At 39.4% G+C, this 15,810-nt stretch overlaps 1 protein-coding gene across 2 annotated transcripts in view; it reads left to right on the top strand.

Moving 5' to 3' along the window:
* Nucleotides 1-15,810, top strand: part of pde4ba (phosphodiesterase 4B, cAMP-specific a) — a 137,300-nt gene that overhangs the window by 16,585 nt on the left and 104,905 nt on the right. The window contains exons 3-4 of one of the 2 annotated variants that reach the window (XM_044043536.1): nt 12,427-12,665; nt 15,178-15,222. In XM_044043536.1, coding sequence (XP_043899471.1) covers nt 12,427-12,665; nt 15,178-15,222 — 284 coding nt within the window. The remainder of the gene's footprint in view (nt 1-12,426; nt 12,666-15,177; nt 15,223-15,810) is intronic. The other variant, XM_044043539.1, reaches the window with a different exon arrangement.

A 15,810-nucleotide genomic window follows, 5' to 3' on the forward strand; every position in this document is an offset into this window, starting at 1 on the left:
CATTAATTTTAGAGTCGGCATCGCAGTCGTAGATATTGAGGGAGAAATATATACAGTGAAGCGCAAACAGAGACACTGTTGCTGCAGGAAAGTGCGAGAGATTTATTTCATATCATCGGTAACTGTGGACACTAAACTCTTGTGAGGAATGTAAGTGACAACGTGAGCGCAGTTTAGTTTCCACAGCAAGCAGAGACTGTGCAGCAGGACAAATCGCAGAGGGGTCTTTTTTTTCTGCACAGAGGATACAGCATGATACATTTTCTTTATCTTACTCTCTGTGGCAGTCTTTCTGTGTTTTGACAGCTCTTTCCCCCTGCTCTCCTCTGCCTCAAAATCCTTTTACTGTGCTCTGCCTCTTCTTTCACTTTCTGATGTTTGTATCTTCTACCCTCGTTCTGGCACGCGGAATCTTAACGTATAGCACGTGTAAAGTGATTTTAATAAGTTAGTAATCCCTTACTGTATATTCACCAGTGTTTGCATGCTGTGTGTATCATACACTATTTGCTCAAGGGCACAGCGTATTTTACACCAGTATTATAATCTTAGCTCTCCACCATCTCAATGTGGTTATAATCAATATTCTTTACAGTAAAAATGCTTCAATGTGACAAAGTCAAATGAATATCATTCATAAAAATCTTTTACTGAGTTCACTCGGTTCCCCACTCTCATGGTGTCCTTTTTGGCTACAGTAATGACCTGTCTCCAGTGTGGGGGGGACTTCAGTGCACACGGCCTGCTCAACACAATACAACAGACAGACACAGTAGAGACTTGATGGGGACCATAATGGAGCGCTTAGCTTTTTTCCCAGCAGAGTCGGTAGAACCTACAAAATCGAAGCCTAAAAGAGGAAAGAAGAGTGGACTCTGGATGTTGCCACGTGGACAGAAAACATAAAAGATAGATCTGTATAAAAGATATGGTTGCTCTGTAAGTGCTGGGTGTTAAAAAAGGTCAAACCAAGGTATTTAGTGTGACCTACCCTTACTTACTTACTTTTGCTTATTTTGACCATAAAATGTCCTGTGAGTAAAGTGCTTTTGCCCATTTTTCCCAGAATAACTTCTAATATCTGGCAGTTATTTACAATTTACTGCAGGTTACAATAGTGTATTACATTACATTACATGTCATTTAGCAGACGCTTTTATCCAAAGCGACTTACAATGGAATTAAGTACAATTAGCCAGGGGTGGAATCGAACTTGCGACCATGATGTCTTTGGTACACAAGGTAGGGTCTTAACCACTGAGCCACTCCACCACCACCCCTTAACAATTTAATTTAATTTGAACAGTATAAAACATATTTTAAACAACATTTGTTTAAATGTCCAAAAACAGGGAACATGTACATGCAGTTTTTCCGACTCTCCTCTGTGTCGACAAAGAGGCTGATTCGCCCGCTCCCTGCAACAGCGTCAGTGAAATTACCGTAATAACCGCTTGTTGGCTTTGACTTGCAACATCTCAGCTTTTCAGAAATAGTTGGAATTTTTTCCGATAGCACAAACTGTCACGTAATCACGGTGATGCAAAGTGCAGTTTGCGCAAACGTGTCGTCGGCGATACGCTCGGTGTCAAAGTTAAAACCTGTGTTAGTCGTCTGTGTTAGACTATTTCATGTCGACAATTGTCCATCTGTCATGGAAACGATCTGTTACACCAGGTTTATTCAAGACATGCCTGAGCATAACATATACACATATGTTGTTGTATGAGTTGAACTCACTGACAGCTTGCTCATATAGAAGACAGACCTTCATGTCATTCCAATCCAAATACCAATGATCACGGAAAACAACAGCTGGTGTTGCCTCAAGACTTTTGTGTGTTTTTCTGCCTCCATGTGGCAAAGAGATCAGTTATCGTGGGTTCTAATGACCAACATTCTTCAGCGTTCATGTGAATGCACCTTGCAAATTAAAATTTATAATTTTTCTTCCTAGAATTCAGTGCCCTTCAGTTTCACTACTAGCGATGATACAAACAACATCCAAACCCGTGTAAACAATGCTGTGGTGTCAAAATCATGCGCTTTCAATGCTCGTCTCCTCTTCCGCGGCCGGACTAAATGTAATTGTCCTCAATTATTGTGGAGGCAGGGTGGCAAATTGCATATACTACTGTGCATTGTATGTTGCTGTGGGTGTTTAGTACAAAATGCTCAAATAGTCCGTAGCACAAAGTGTGGGTGTGCATTAGTCAGTCCTTCTCCGACTCTCTCGCTATCTCTTCATGTCACTTTGAACATTGTGTATCCGTCTTCTGTATTTGCATGTCATTTCTGGAGTTGAATTAACGTAACAGTCATTTTAATCCATATCTTTTTTTCTCTTCAACTTACCTTGACTATTGCCCTTGCTTTTGTCGTAAGCTTTCAGTATTTGCAGAAATAACACGCAAGTGTGTTTTCAGCCGCTGGAATAAAAAAAAAGCTTGGCCCTTATGGAGAGAGCTTGTTGCAAGTCTCCCATCATGGACCAGGTTTTCCCTACAAACTAAGAATAAATAAAAAAGAAAAACTGTGTACGTGTATTCCCATGTGCAATGAGACAAGACAGCCTGTGTGTTTACAGGAAGTGTTTCAGTGAAAGCCTGAATCAATGAGGTTAAGTGTGCTGAGGTGGGGGCATTGGGATTGGATTTTAGTTCCAACAGAAGGGATTTGGTTGAGCTGGTGATGCGTACGGTAGCTGCAGGGTTTAGATTTGAGTGGTGTGAAGTCACTGAGTGTTTGTGTTAATGATTGGCCCGTTACGAAGCTGGCATTTGGATTAGATTATCTCTTATGATGAGGGTGTATGTGCAGTGGGTTGCATGGGATTTTGGTTTGGTAAAAGGGCTGGAGTCACTCTTATGAGTGTGTCTTGACTCCTCAGTCGTGGTTGTCTTATGTAAGTGTGTTGTAAGTGACTGTGCAGAACAGTGGATAGATGTAATGTCTCTGCACCTTATGGGCCTAATGACCCTTCCCATGCTGATCGCAGTTAACCACCTCTGGTCTGACGAGCTCTTACTCTGGTGCAGATCATTGAAAACTGCTGTTTTTATCCCATTTCTTTTTGCCTATGATCACAATCAAAACATACAGACAGCAGAACAGCAGCAATTAATAAAAGTAACAAAGCAAAGCATAGTGTTGTCCCGGGTTGAGAGATACTGACGTCGCTCATGTTTGTTGTTGTTTAGGCTTGTTATTCTCTTCATCTCTCCTACTGCTTCTCCCTGTGTGTCGGTTTCCCTCGCTGCTTTTTACTTCCCGTCTCTGCTGCCATACTTTGCCTGACTCTGACAGTTGAGTTTGTATTTACAGAGTGCAGGGGTCAAACTGCAAACAGCTGTTCGTTCTCCTATTGGAGAGCTCGGAAAACTGAGTGTTTGAAACTAAGCCAAGCGAAGGAAACAGTTTAACACTCATGGACACTGCCTACATTCCTGCCTCCTCCTCTGGTTTTGTTTTCATTCACTCTTCTCTCTTCTTTTAGTGAAATCTCCTGTATATCACACTTTCTCCTCTGTGTCTATATTGGTCTTGACAAACATGGTTATCGTCCTCCGCCCTGTCTGTCTCTGTCTTTTGTGGCTGGTCAGGAGTGATGCTCGTTACCACAGCAAGAGTGACTCCTCTCTCCTGCGACCTCTCGCACTTCTCCATGACATTGACATTTGACATTCTCTGGATGTCCTGCTGCTATGATACCACATTTATTTTGATTTTATATTTCTTAGACTCAAAGATGTGTGTCAAGTGAGACACATGTTTGGACACACGTGATGTTTGTTATTTAGGTAGTAACCTAATTTCACTGTAAGTCTGTGGTAAACTGGTTGAAACCAAATTTACAATGGTCAGAAATCATGTTCTATGTCATAACGTCAAATCTGTCAGTAATGCTTACGACTGCATAGAGCTGCAACTAATGATTATTTTCATAATCGATTAATTGAGAAATCGTTTGGTCCATAAAATGTCAGAAAAGGTCAAAAAAATGTTGATCAGTGTTTGTCAAACCAGGAAATGACAATGTTTTTTAATGTGTTGAAAATGATTCAGTTTTTAACGATTTCTTTGTTACATGGAGCAAAAAAACAAAGAATATATTCACATTTAAGAAGCCGGAAACTATCAGAAAACTTGTTCTAATCATGAAGAAAGCTTCAAACTGATGAGTTAATTTAGTAATTGATTAATAATCGTAAATGTGTCAGCTCTACAACTGTAGTTATTATGACATGATGAAACCATCTGTAGATTCTATTTTCTAAAGTAACCATTAATCTTAATCATAATCTTAATTAAAGTTTTGGAATGTAGGTCAAATGCCTACGACGAGTGATATTGTGGCTTTAAACGATATTTTTAAGCAGCTGGAGTCAACAATGTTTTGTCATTTTTCAGCAGTGATTGCACATGAAGTGTTATTATAGAAGCTGTAAACAAAAAAGCGACATTTTCATTTGGTTGGAGCCAATCTTTTCTGAATGGCCCACCTGCAGTCACATCCTTGTGAGCAGTAGTGGGAATGTGATTGATTTCATTATTTATTCATATGTTAGTTCATTTTCTGAAATTAGGAATGTGCTCTTTTTTTCAGTGCCATCAAATATTAAAAAAGAAAATAATAATCCCAGAGCCCAATACAAAATATTTTAAATCAAAATATACATTCAAAAACATAATTGCTCTATTATTATTCCTCTACAACTTGATTTAATTTATTGGATTTTAGGGTTATGTAAATGAGGGAAGGAGGCAGAAGATATTCAGCGAAGAGACGTATAAAATATAAAAATAGACTCCTCAGAGGGGGCAATAAATGATTCTGTATTTCATCTCAGTCCTCTCTTTCCAATAAACCACACATACACACACATGCTAAATAAATGAAGCTTTGCTTACTTGAACCAAGCATGTTTTTGTGCTCAACTCTCCCAAAAGAAACCCCAAATTTATCACACTTCACGCATTCTGCTGTCGACATGGAAAGTCTGCAATTTATTTGATCTTGTCTGAGGCGCGGCGATCGGTCTCCTTCATCTGGGATAAAGAAGAGATGATGCTAAAAGGAGGAAAGCAAATCATGTAATGATAATATTAATATCCTGTTTCTCTGTCTACCTCGGGGGAGTTTTATCACTTTACTGAACCCAATTACATGATTTGTCCTGAAATGGCTTTTTATTCAAAGATGGCAAACACTAGCTGCTACTTTATGACATTATTAAGCCTTTCTTTAATGCACTTGTCGATCATTCAATCATCAGACAGTGGATCTGAGATACACCTCTCATTCCCACAACAACAGAGGACGCTGGGATTAAAGAAATTAAAAGAAAACTGACAAAAATTTACATCAAAGTCACTTCCTTCAAAGAAAATAAAAGCCCTACACTGCCCTACTCATACTGTGTTTCGGTAAAGTTTTATAAGTAAAAGATCTAAAAAAAAATCCAATAAATTAGAACAAAAAAAACTTATACTTATAGAATGTGAATTAAACAAACACAGCAGCATCATAATGATTTTAAGTTTATTCTCCATTTGACCAAGTGGAAAAAAATCAACCCTTTAATTGATCAAATGAGTGTTAGTTCTTCACATTCACATAAAACTGCTGTAAAAATGTACATACTGACTGGTTTCCCCGTCCTTGAGCATTAGTTTTGACGAGTCAACGATGGAGAAAAAGCTGGTCATGCTCATTTTTCCAGGTTGTTCTTATCTCCGAGAAGAGTTTCTGAAACACGGTTAGTGTGGCTGTAAGGTTCTTAACCACCTCCCATTTTGCCATGTTTTTTCCTCCCTGATCAATGTTAGCCTTTTATTGCACTTGAGTTGTTTTTCTCCTCACATTGTTGTGATCAGGCCATGAGGCGTATGTACCTTTTTGTTTTTTTATTTATTTATTTTTTATTTTTTTACTCTGCCCAGTTATTTTGCAGCAGACAGACTCAACCAAGTTCTCACCTGGTTTTATGGATAATTAAGGGGCTAACCTGGAAAATGTCTTTAAATTTAATTTGACATTTGTTATTTTTTCATAAAATACGTTTCCACCTTGTCTTCATGGAGCACTGAGTGAAGAAAAACGGTCAAAATGACAAATGTGCCTATTTAAAATTCAGTCTAGAACATGGTCTGCAAGACGTGAAGGGCACACACACATACACACACAGTTTATCTATTAAATCAACATTCTAGCTGTAAGGCATACACACATTTATGTGTTTTCTTTCTGCATGTACATGTGTGTGTGTCTCTCGTGCATGTGTAGAAAAATCTCATTATGTACAATAATTTGTGATGCATTCACAGAGCTGGGAGCCGCCAGTGCTGAGGGATCCGCCAGAGCTGGATCCCTCAGTGTTACCCTCCTTTTCACTATCCCCACTTTCTTTCTGCCTCACTCACACCTCCCCTGCACATCCTCATAGCCAGCTCCGGCTGTTCCCTCCTCTTACTTTTATCCTCTCTTAGACTTGTACCTTCCCTGGAGCTTTTTTTATCTCTCCCTTCCTCACCAACAACCCTCTCGGTCTTCCGCTCCTCCTCCTCCTCTCCATTAACTCCCTCCCTCTCTGTAACGGATGGAAAGCAGGTGTTTTCTCGGTGTCAAAATAACAAGAGTGAAGCCGGATTTGGGTGTTGGTCGGGGGCGGGTGAGAAGTAGGAAAGATGTCTAAGGTCTGACTTATCTGAAGCACACTTTTGGAAATAGTTTTTCAATTTCAGATAGTATATACTGTATTTTTTATCTTTGTTCTACTTTGTTATTGTACCAGTAAAATTATGGCCAGAAAAAAAGGAGAGTTTTTAGATTTCTTAACCATTTAACACCGAGAGTATCGCAGACCACATGTTTGCGCAAGTGCACTTTGCATTATCACAATTATGCAAAAATTCCAATGGTTTCTGAAAGCTAATTTCACTCACGCTATTGCATGTAGCCGGCGAATCAGTGTCTTAGTCACCAGAGAGGAGAGATTTGGAAAAACACCTCTACCAGGTTTCCAGGTTTTTTGGCTTGTTTTTGCACAGTGAAACAAATGTTATTTTGAACATGTTATACTGTTCAAATTTCAAATTGAACAGGCAAAATCTACAACTACAGTGTTTTTTCTAAATAAAACTTTTAGTTTTTCTTCATTTTAAATTGTTAATACACTATTTTAACATATATAACAAATATTACTCACAGGACATTTTCTGTCCCTTATGGCAAAAATAAGCAAAAAACAATTCCAGACCGACATTCTGAGGTTCATCAAAGAGACCTTTCTTTCTCCCCGCAGTCAGGAATGGACAAGGGTTAAAAATAATTACCAGTTCTGTTTGTTTTATCTGTGCTTACCTTAGGTTTATACTGCATATCTTAAACTACTGCTATACCTGACTGAAATACTGAAATAAAAGTTTTGACCGGGTATTATTCCACCAAGCCTTTGTGTATGAACAGATGAGTCAGAATTGTACAGTTACATATTTTGCTGACCGTATGTGTTTATATATATATATATACAGTACAGTAACTGTACATTTCTGACTTATCTGTTCATACATATTATATATATATATAACACAGTATGAAAGTGAGGCAAGCTCACTCTGCTGCTATAGTTTTGGGGACCAAGATGACCCAGAAGTCCGCTGCACACGTGACTGCAGGGTCTCTGACTGATGATTCAAGTCTGTGACTTTCAGGTGGCTGCCCTAGAAAACACTGGGTTATTCTTCATGGAAAAAAGGAGTTACTGTTCACAGGAAACCAAAAGCAACTCTCAGTCTCCCGTGTCCTTGCAAGGACGTATTTTCTTTCTTTGAATAAAGGCTGTGTCTTGTTTTGTTTCGTCTAACACACACAGGACAATAACCTGTTTTGCTTGATTTTCTGTAGAGGACGGTCATAAATCTCAAGGTAGCAAAAGGTTGCTGCAGGCTGTTGTTGCAAATGACGAATGTCGGGGGTCTTTTTTCCAGCTGTGACAGATGCATGTTCTATCACATGTTGTGAATTTTGATTTGACAAGGAGGTAAAGGTACATTATAGAGTCTCTCTATCAATCTTATAGCGCCGGCCTTGTGACGTGAATTCTCTTGTGTGTGTGTGTGTGTGTGTGTGTGTGTGTGTATGTGTGTGTGTATGATGGAACTAATGAATATGCGAAGGCCAGTATCTCAGTATCTAGTGTCCCAGGTAGACAATGATGCTGGAGGGTGCTGTTAATGGGGCCACGGTAGCTCCACAGTAGAGTGAGTCGTCTTTCAACTTGAAGGTTGTGGGTTCAATTGCCGGCTCAAAAAGCCCTTTAAAGTTGTGAGAACCGGCCAAAAAGATAATTTATTAATGTCCCGTGTGACTGTTATTGTAAAGTAGGAAACTTGTTCCCCAAATAGTGTCCGTCTAATATCCGTGTGACTGCTTAGGGATCACTCAGAGCTTAATGGACATTAACAATAGTTAGTAGATGATAAATTGTACTAATTAAATTGTGTATTTGTGAAGAATTTGTTAAGCGATACATGACCTGCTGTACAATCAGGGTCATGAGGAGCATTAATAAAGGTTATATTTAAGTGACAATTTTTACTATTGTGTTAACAGGTGTTACCAGTAGCTTTATAAACCCTTGACTAATTAATTAATGAATTTATACCTCAATAAACCTGCCATTTTTGGTTAAAACATGAATTAACATTTAATAAATGTTTATTAGAGCATTTACCAGTCCAGGATTTATTTTTAGCAGTAGAATCCACTTCCAAAGGGTGCTTTTTGGTGTTTTCAGCCATAGTCTGTATAAACTGTATAAAGCTGTTTTACATGATACTGTTCAGTGTTTCTTCTGCCTCACCTCCTGAAAATGTCCAGAAAATGTCCAACATTCTCTGGAACAAAGCTACGATTGGTACTGTGTCTGATTTCCTGTGCAATTCTAGATTGGAAGCTGCTTTAGAAATGGTGTGAATGCAGCGTGACGTAGGTTGCAGTCACTCCTCTGCATTTACTGCCTGTATCCATGACTTTCTCGGCCTGGTCATGGCTTCCTGTCTGAGTCAGACCGTGTTGAATTGGTTTCTGACTTTTAATTCAAATACCCACTTTTGATGGCTTTGTGTAAGAAAGTACTTAACATATACTTCCTGTATCAAATCATGATTAATCTTCTTATAGAGCTGTTAGGGCCTGTGGCTCAGATGAACTGCAGTAGATTTGTATCCACGGCAACTCGTGCTATTATGTTATTACGATTCATCAAAACCATCACGGACCAAATGGATCTCTGACATGCTGTGTAGCCTTAAACCACTGAAAACTGTTATCACGTCATTGTCACGGTAAGAGCTGCTCTCACAGGGTTTCTACTCACCGTCGTTGTTAAAAACATCATCTGATCTGACATATGATTCCTCCTTGTGCCTTATGTGTGTTATATATGTATTTCTTTTATCTGTCTCACTGTTATCCGTCACCCTTTTCACCAACCTCCCTCCCTCCTTCCTTCCTTCCTTCCTTCCTTGTATTTATTCTCTGTGGTCTGCAGTCACCGCAGTTCTTATCACTCACACGTCTCTTTGTCTTTATCCTTGCATCACACACTTTCCTTCCTGAGTTGCCATTGGAAGAAAAACATGTCCTTGTCTCCTAACGCCCTCTCTCTCACGATTCTCTTGTTGTCGAGGTAAATATCTGTGAACGGCATTGTAAAGCAACACTTAACTTTTTCTTTTCTTTCAATAAATGCACAGCAAAACCAACCAAAGTATTTGACTACAGCATTTCCCTGTCTTTGAATGGTTGCTGCTTGTCACAACAAGAGATATATAAAGAGACATAAGGAATATTATTTTGTCTCAGGTTTTCAGTAGGTAATGAGGAAATAATCTGAATAATGCTTCTTCTCTGAGAAATGAATCAATCACAATATTCAACTACTAAAACTAAGTAAACGACTATAATTTGACACTTTAATCAAGAAATAATTATGTGCTTTACTATTTTCCTCAGTTTTTTTGTGAAGCAATAAATTAGAAAATGTATGGATAACAATAATACTTATATTTTACCATTAAAAATATAATTTTGCTTAAAGAGCTTCTACATACTGGTGCTTTAACCATTATAGAAACATTAAAAAAATGTAACACGAGGCGATTCAAACTGAGAACCTGTTGTAGACTGTTACAGCGTTATTTACACTGAATTTACAATCATGGCGCAAAACGACTGCTTCACTATAGCAGAGTGAGCATCTGCCAGGTGCAATGATTGGTTGATTGGTTTTTACTTACCCAGATGTTTCAGTCTCGGATATGAACACTCGAAACAAAAACCTAGTCCCACATGTGGCAGACAGTGAATGCTATTGTCCTACACTTCTTATACAGTTACACAAAAATAAGAAGATGTTGATAGTAATCCTGTGGTTCATCCATCCATTTTCTACTGCCTTATTCTCCACATGAGGGTTGCACTGGGGGGTCACTGTGCCAATCTCAGCTGACAGAGGGCGATAGGCGGGGTCACACCTTGGACAGATCGCCAGTCCATCACAGGGCCACGTACAGACAAATAACCATTGACTCTCACATTCACATCCACTGTCAATTTAGAGTGTCCAATTTACCCAATCCCTAGATCGGCATGTCTGTGGACTGTGGACCCAGAGAAAACCCACGCACACACGGGGAGAACATGTTTACTCCATGCATAAAGGCGAATGTAAAATACCCGTGTTAGCATCAAATTATAATCTGTATTGAACGATTGTTGTCGTTCTAATCTCCATGCTGGCAGCACCAGCATGGAGGCTGTAGTCTATAGTATTCTACAATGTGTTTACTTGCCAGTCAGAAAAACAAGTCACCACCCACGCAGCCGAGAGGGAAACTATACTATAGGTCACAATCACTACTGTACAATGTAACAATGAAATTAGGTTGTAATTTGTCCATCACGATCTCTGGCAGTGTGTAGTGTGGCACAGAAGCCACAAGTACGTAGGTGGAGGAAGGGAAAATAGCTGAGAAAAGCCGTGAGACTCAGAAAGAGAGAGAGAGAGAGTGGGAAGGCTGTGTTTACTGGAGAGAGTTCTTAACCACTGGAGACTCACCGTTGTTGTCCAGTTTAAAACCAGATTCAGTGGAAATGATCTGGGTCTTCATGTCTGATCAGATCACATACATTTACATTATTGAATAATCTGACCATTTTCTTCATTGATCATTTATTGAAAAGGACACCACAGATAATCTTTTTACTGTTACAACAAGAAAAGTAGTATTTTGTACATATTTTTTTGAACTCTTTCAAACATTCTTACATTATATTACATGTCATTTAGCAGATGCTTTCATCCAAAGCAACTTGAAAGGGAATTAAGTACAACCTGCCAGGGGTGGAGCTGAACTTGTGACCATGATTTCTCTGCACACGGTCTTAACCGCTGAGTTACCCCACAGTGAACAACATGATATACTGTTTTTGAATTTTAAAAATGAATAAAATGCAGAAAAAAAGGGTTCCTTAACAAAACAGTGGATTTTACCCCTATGATATGAGATAATCTCGAGTTTCCATGACAATAGTTAAAATCCTCAATGTGTTCCAGCTCCTGGTCTTTCCCTGCACACTTGTGTGTTGAGGGAAATAATGAAAGAAATTAAATAATGACTTGATGAGGATGCCTCACAAGTGTGATTCCACACTTCTTCTACTCCTTTATGTAGAGGCTGCATCTTTTCTCTTTGTCAAACTGTCCGGATGATATCTGGAAGTGTCTCTGAGTTGAGCTGATGAATGAAGTGATTAGAATGTAGTGCCAGAGAAAAGGTGAGAAAAGGTTTAACATTCATTTCCCTTCCTTTCATGCAGACGTGCATCATACTCACATCCTGCTACCAACACATGTTCCATTTCTCTCTGTCACTTGCTCATTTATCATTTATCCCCTCAGATGTATGTAAATCACACAGCGGTCACGGAGTAAACATGGCTATTTATGACCTGACATTTTAAAGCAGAAAGCAAAAGACACATTAGGCTAGTAAATGAAGCACAGGGTAAAAGATGTGGTGAAATAATATTATATATACTATTACTACTACTACTACTACTACTACTACTACTAATAATAATAATAACAAAGAAACTATAAACATTCTGTAAAGGCGGTTAAAAAATTGTTCACTACGAAGTTGAAATAGAGATATTTGATGTCAATATGTTTTTTGGAACAGGCCTGTGACGCCCCCTAGTGGGTTAATAGCATATCAGGTTGGATAAGAGAGCTGTGTGTCAACATCTGTAATAAATCAAATGTACTTAAATTTTTAATTTCTTTGCTGTTTTTCTCCTTGTTCCGTTTAAACGTGTCACTCTCATGTCACGGACATGTTCTGTGTTTGTATCCTCAGGACAGCAAAGAGCCTCCAGACTGCTGCCTCAGTGAGTCCTTCACTTCTCCGTCCTGCACACTGGGGGTCGATCTGCGCCGGGGTCGGCGCCGTTTCTCAGGCAATCTGCAGCTACCTCCGCTGTCATGGCGTCAGGGGGAAAGGTCGCGGACGCCCGACGAGGAGATCATAGCCAGGCCAACGTCACTGCCGTTCGGAGCTCCTCCCAGGATAGATATCACTCCGGTGGATCCGGAATGGTGAGCAAACTGTAACATGAATTCCTCAGAATCCACCTGGAACTTTCAAATATTTTTATTTTGAAAAGGAAGGCAAGGACTGACCAGGCTCTTTTTCGCTGACTTTATCCGGGGCTGTAGTAGCTTTGAGTTCCATGTTTTCTCAAAGACACTGACCAACTTTTGAAACAGATGTTACGTGCTCCACACAGGTGGTTGATACATTTGCTTTATCCTCGTGATGAGGCCAGGGACAACCGAAACACACAAATGTCACTAAATTGAATGATTAAGACAACAAATGTTCAGATATTGTAAAGGTAAGAACCTATGAATCCCTGTGTCTTTCTATTACAAGCTACTAGGGTTTCGAATAAACCATGAAAAAAAGTGACAAGTAGGAATAAACTCCTGGGTCAAATTACTTAAAATTTAAAAATGTAGCCCTCGTTCATGTCTAGTCTTCCGTTTTTTTGTAATATAATATATTAAATATGTGATATTGCCTTTACATCACTACACCTCTGCATGATTCTGTGAGGATGTGGTCTAGAAATGTATTCATACTTTGCACACTTTTAAACGACACTTTTATAATAGCAGAGATGATCAGCCTCAGTTCGCTTTATCTAAATGTGGCCTTTTTACACGTTTTAGATAGATAGACAGATGGATAGATACTTGATTTCCCCATGGGGGAAATTCACAATTTGTTTGGCAGCGAGTTAACATTCCCCATTAGCACAGAGGGCAGAAAATGCTTGTGTCGTCACTTCCTATTGTGCCTCTTAGCCTTTAGCTTAGCCCCCAGCTCTGCACCCGCAGTATGGTCTCCTCAGCTCTGGCGAAATTGGATGTTTAACCCCATGTCCATTCCTCCCCTAGTGTAAACTACTGTATTTGAGGTAATAGACAAGATACATAAATACACAGGAAGACAACAACAATAATAAAACAATACGAAAACAATGAAACTCAGAGCTACTCTTGCTGCCACGCTAACCGGTCATGTTTCTTCCAAGTGAATGGCATTAACCTATCAAGTAAATATGTTTTTCCATTGCTCTGAAGTGAGTTTAATGGGAAGTTTCTTTGAGCAGCTAATCACTGGAGACAAAGTGTTATTTCAAACCATAACGGTGTGTCCCAGTCAGCTTGAGAAATCTGATGAGAACCCCCCTCTGCATCAACGACTGATCTGCCATTTTGCACTCAGCCCTCTGAAGATGACACTGCCTTCTTTCATTATTTATGCACCATGCTTTTACACACACACACACACACACACACACACACACACACACACTGGACTTACATTAACAGTAATAGGTACAATGTCGAATCAGGCGACACAGACAGTAAGTCAGTTCATGGCAGGCAGCAGGCTTGACCAATCACGCGTTAAATTAAGATATACTTTTACTTAACTTGCTAATTAGCCCTGATTGCTGCTGCTGCTGTGTGTGTGTGTGTGTGTGTGTGTGTGTGTGTGTGTGATCATAAAATCTACTCTGTTGAGGAACTATTTTATAGGATTTGCCAAGTGTTAGATAGTTAGATGATCAGTAGTTAGATTTAGATGAATACGCTCTGCTAATTACTCCCGATGGTGCCACACATTAGTGTGCCTGTGTGTTTATGTGCACTCACTGTTAGATGCACGTGTGTGTCTCAGTATTCTGTAGAACAGCGGGCAGAGTTGGACATTACTGTATGCAGTGCAATCGCTGGACGTTGCTGTCAGAGAGCACTTTTTCATAATGCATTTTAAAATATTGGATGACATAGAATGGGCAGAAATGTGCAGTCCACTGCTTCTCAGACCGTTTGTAATAATGACGTATAAGATGAGAGGGAGCTGAGATTTGAAAAAATTAAGATTAAGATGTTTGTATTACCCAAAATTCTTTACATCATTGCAATTCCAGAAGAAGAAAATACATATTTGCCTGCATTTCACTATAAAGTATCTAAAGTCTTGTCTGAGGGAGGTCAGTGCCAGTACCACTGATGTTGGCCTACTTAGATGAGACGTAAAGGAATTTTTGCTCTTTTTTCATCATGAAATAACATTAAAACCATGAGCCCATTAACCTGCCTTTTCAGAAATCACTTTGTTTGAAGAGGGAGCAATTTCAGCCATCACCAGAAGAGGGCAGTGTGGTAACGGTTGACTGCACTGGCACATTTACAACACATTTACATTGACACATTTTTGACAGATGAAAGAAAAAAAAAAGATAATTGGTGAAACATAAATGCAGATGCTTCCACATGAGCGTCACTGAAATGGTAAATGAAATCTTTTACACGAGTTAAACTGTGCTCTTCACTGTCATCATGAAACATCAAATGAGTGAATATATTCTGGAAGAACGGATTTAAATAGCTCAAGAAGTGTTTGGAGGATCATTAGGAGCAGAGAAGTGGGTCTGATCATGTCTTGTTTTTCTTATGTAACTATTCTGAAAAAGTGCATTTTCATGATTAAAACTGGATCTGATTATGACTTCCCCTTGATTTCTGTTAACAGCGAGTTTATGGGTAACCGCTCTGGCAACTGCAGACTTTATAGCAGGTGAGGTGTGTGTCAGTCATTGTTTTCCTGGTGCTTAGCTGCAGACGTGACCCCCAGAGTGCTTTTTCCCTCTTTCATGGCCCTCCTCTCCTTTAAAAGCCATCACACTATGTCCCCTTCAGGCATCACTTCTGCTGAACATCAGGGTCAGCAGTAGTGTCCTGAACAACCTCAGGTCTCATTTCTCTCTCTTTCCCAGCGAAGCCTCAATGTGGTAGATGTGCTTGCGTGTGTGTGTTTTGTGCTTTGCACCGTGTGTGTGTGTGTGTTATCTGTAACAAAACTGTATTTATTAGCACTATGCCCTTCTTTTTTGAGGGCTGCAACCAATGTTTGCAAGAGGCAATAAGTTACTGTGGGATTCTATTATATTTCCTGCTGATGTACTCAATTGCTTCCTTGCCCAGAGTCACAGAGTATTATGTTTGTGTGGGATTCTCAAGCCACTGCTTGAGAAAAAACTCAAGTCCCTAAGTCTCACAGTTTGTGATCTGGTACTGGGTAATCATCAGCCCTATGGAGATATTTAAGTTTCCGCACCAATTTTGCTCGGTTATAAAACAGATTTCCACAGACAAAGGTTAGGGT

This window comes from Solea senegalensis, linkage group LG14 (assembly GCF_019176455.1).
Source record: "Solea senegalensis isolate Sse05_10M linkage group LG14, IFAPA_SoseM_1, whole genome shotgun sequence".
In the NCBI taxonomy this organism is placed as follows: Eukaryota; Metazoa; Chordata; class Actinopteri; order Pleuronectiformes; family Soleidae; genus Solea; species Solea senegalensis.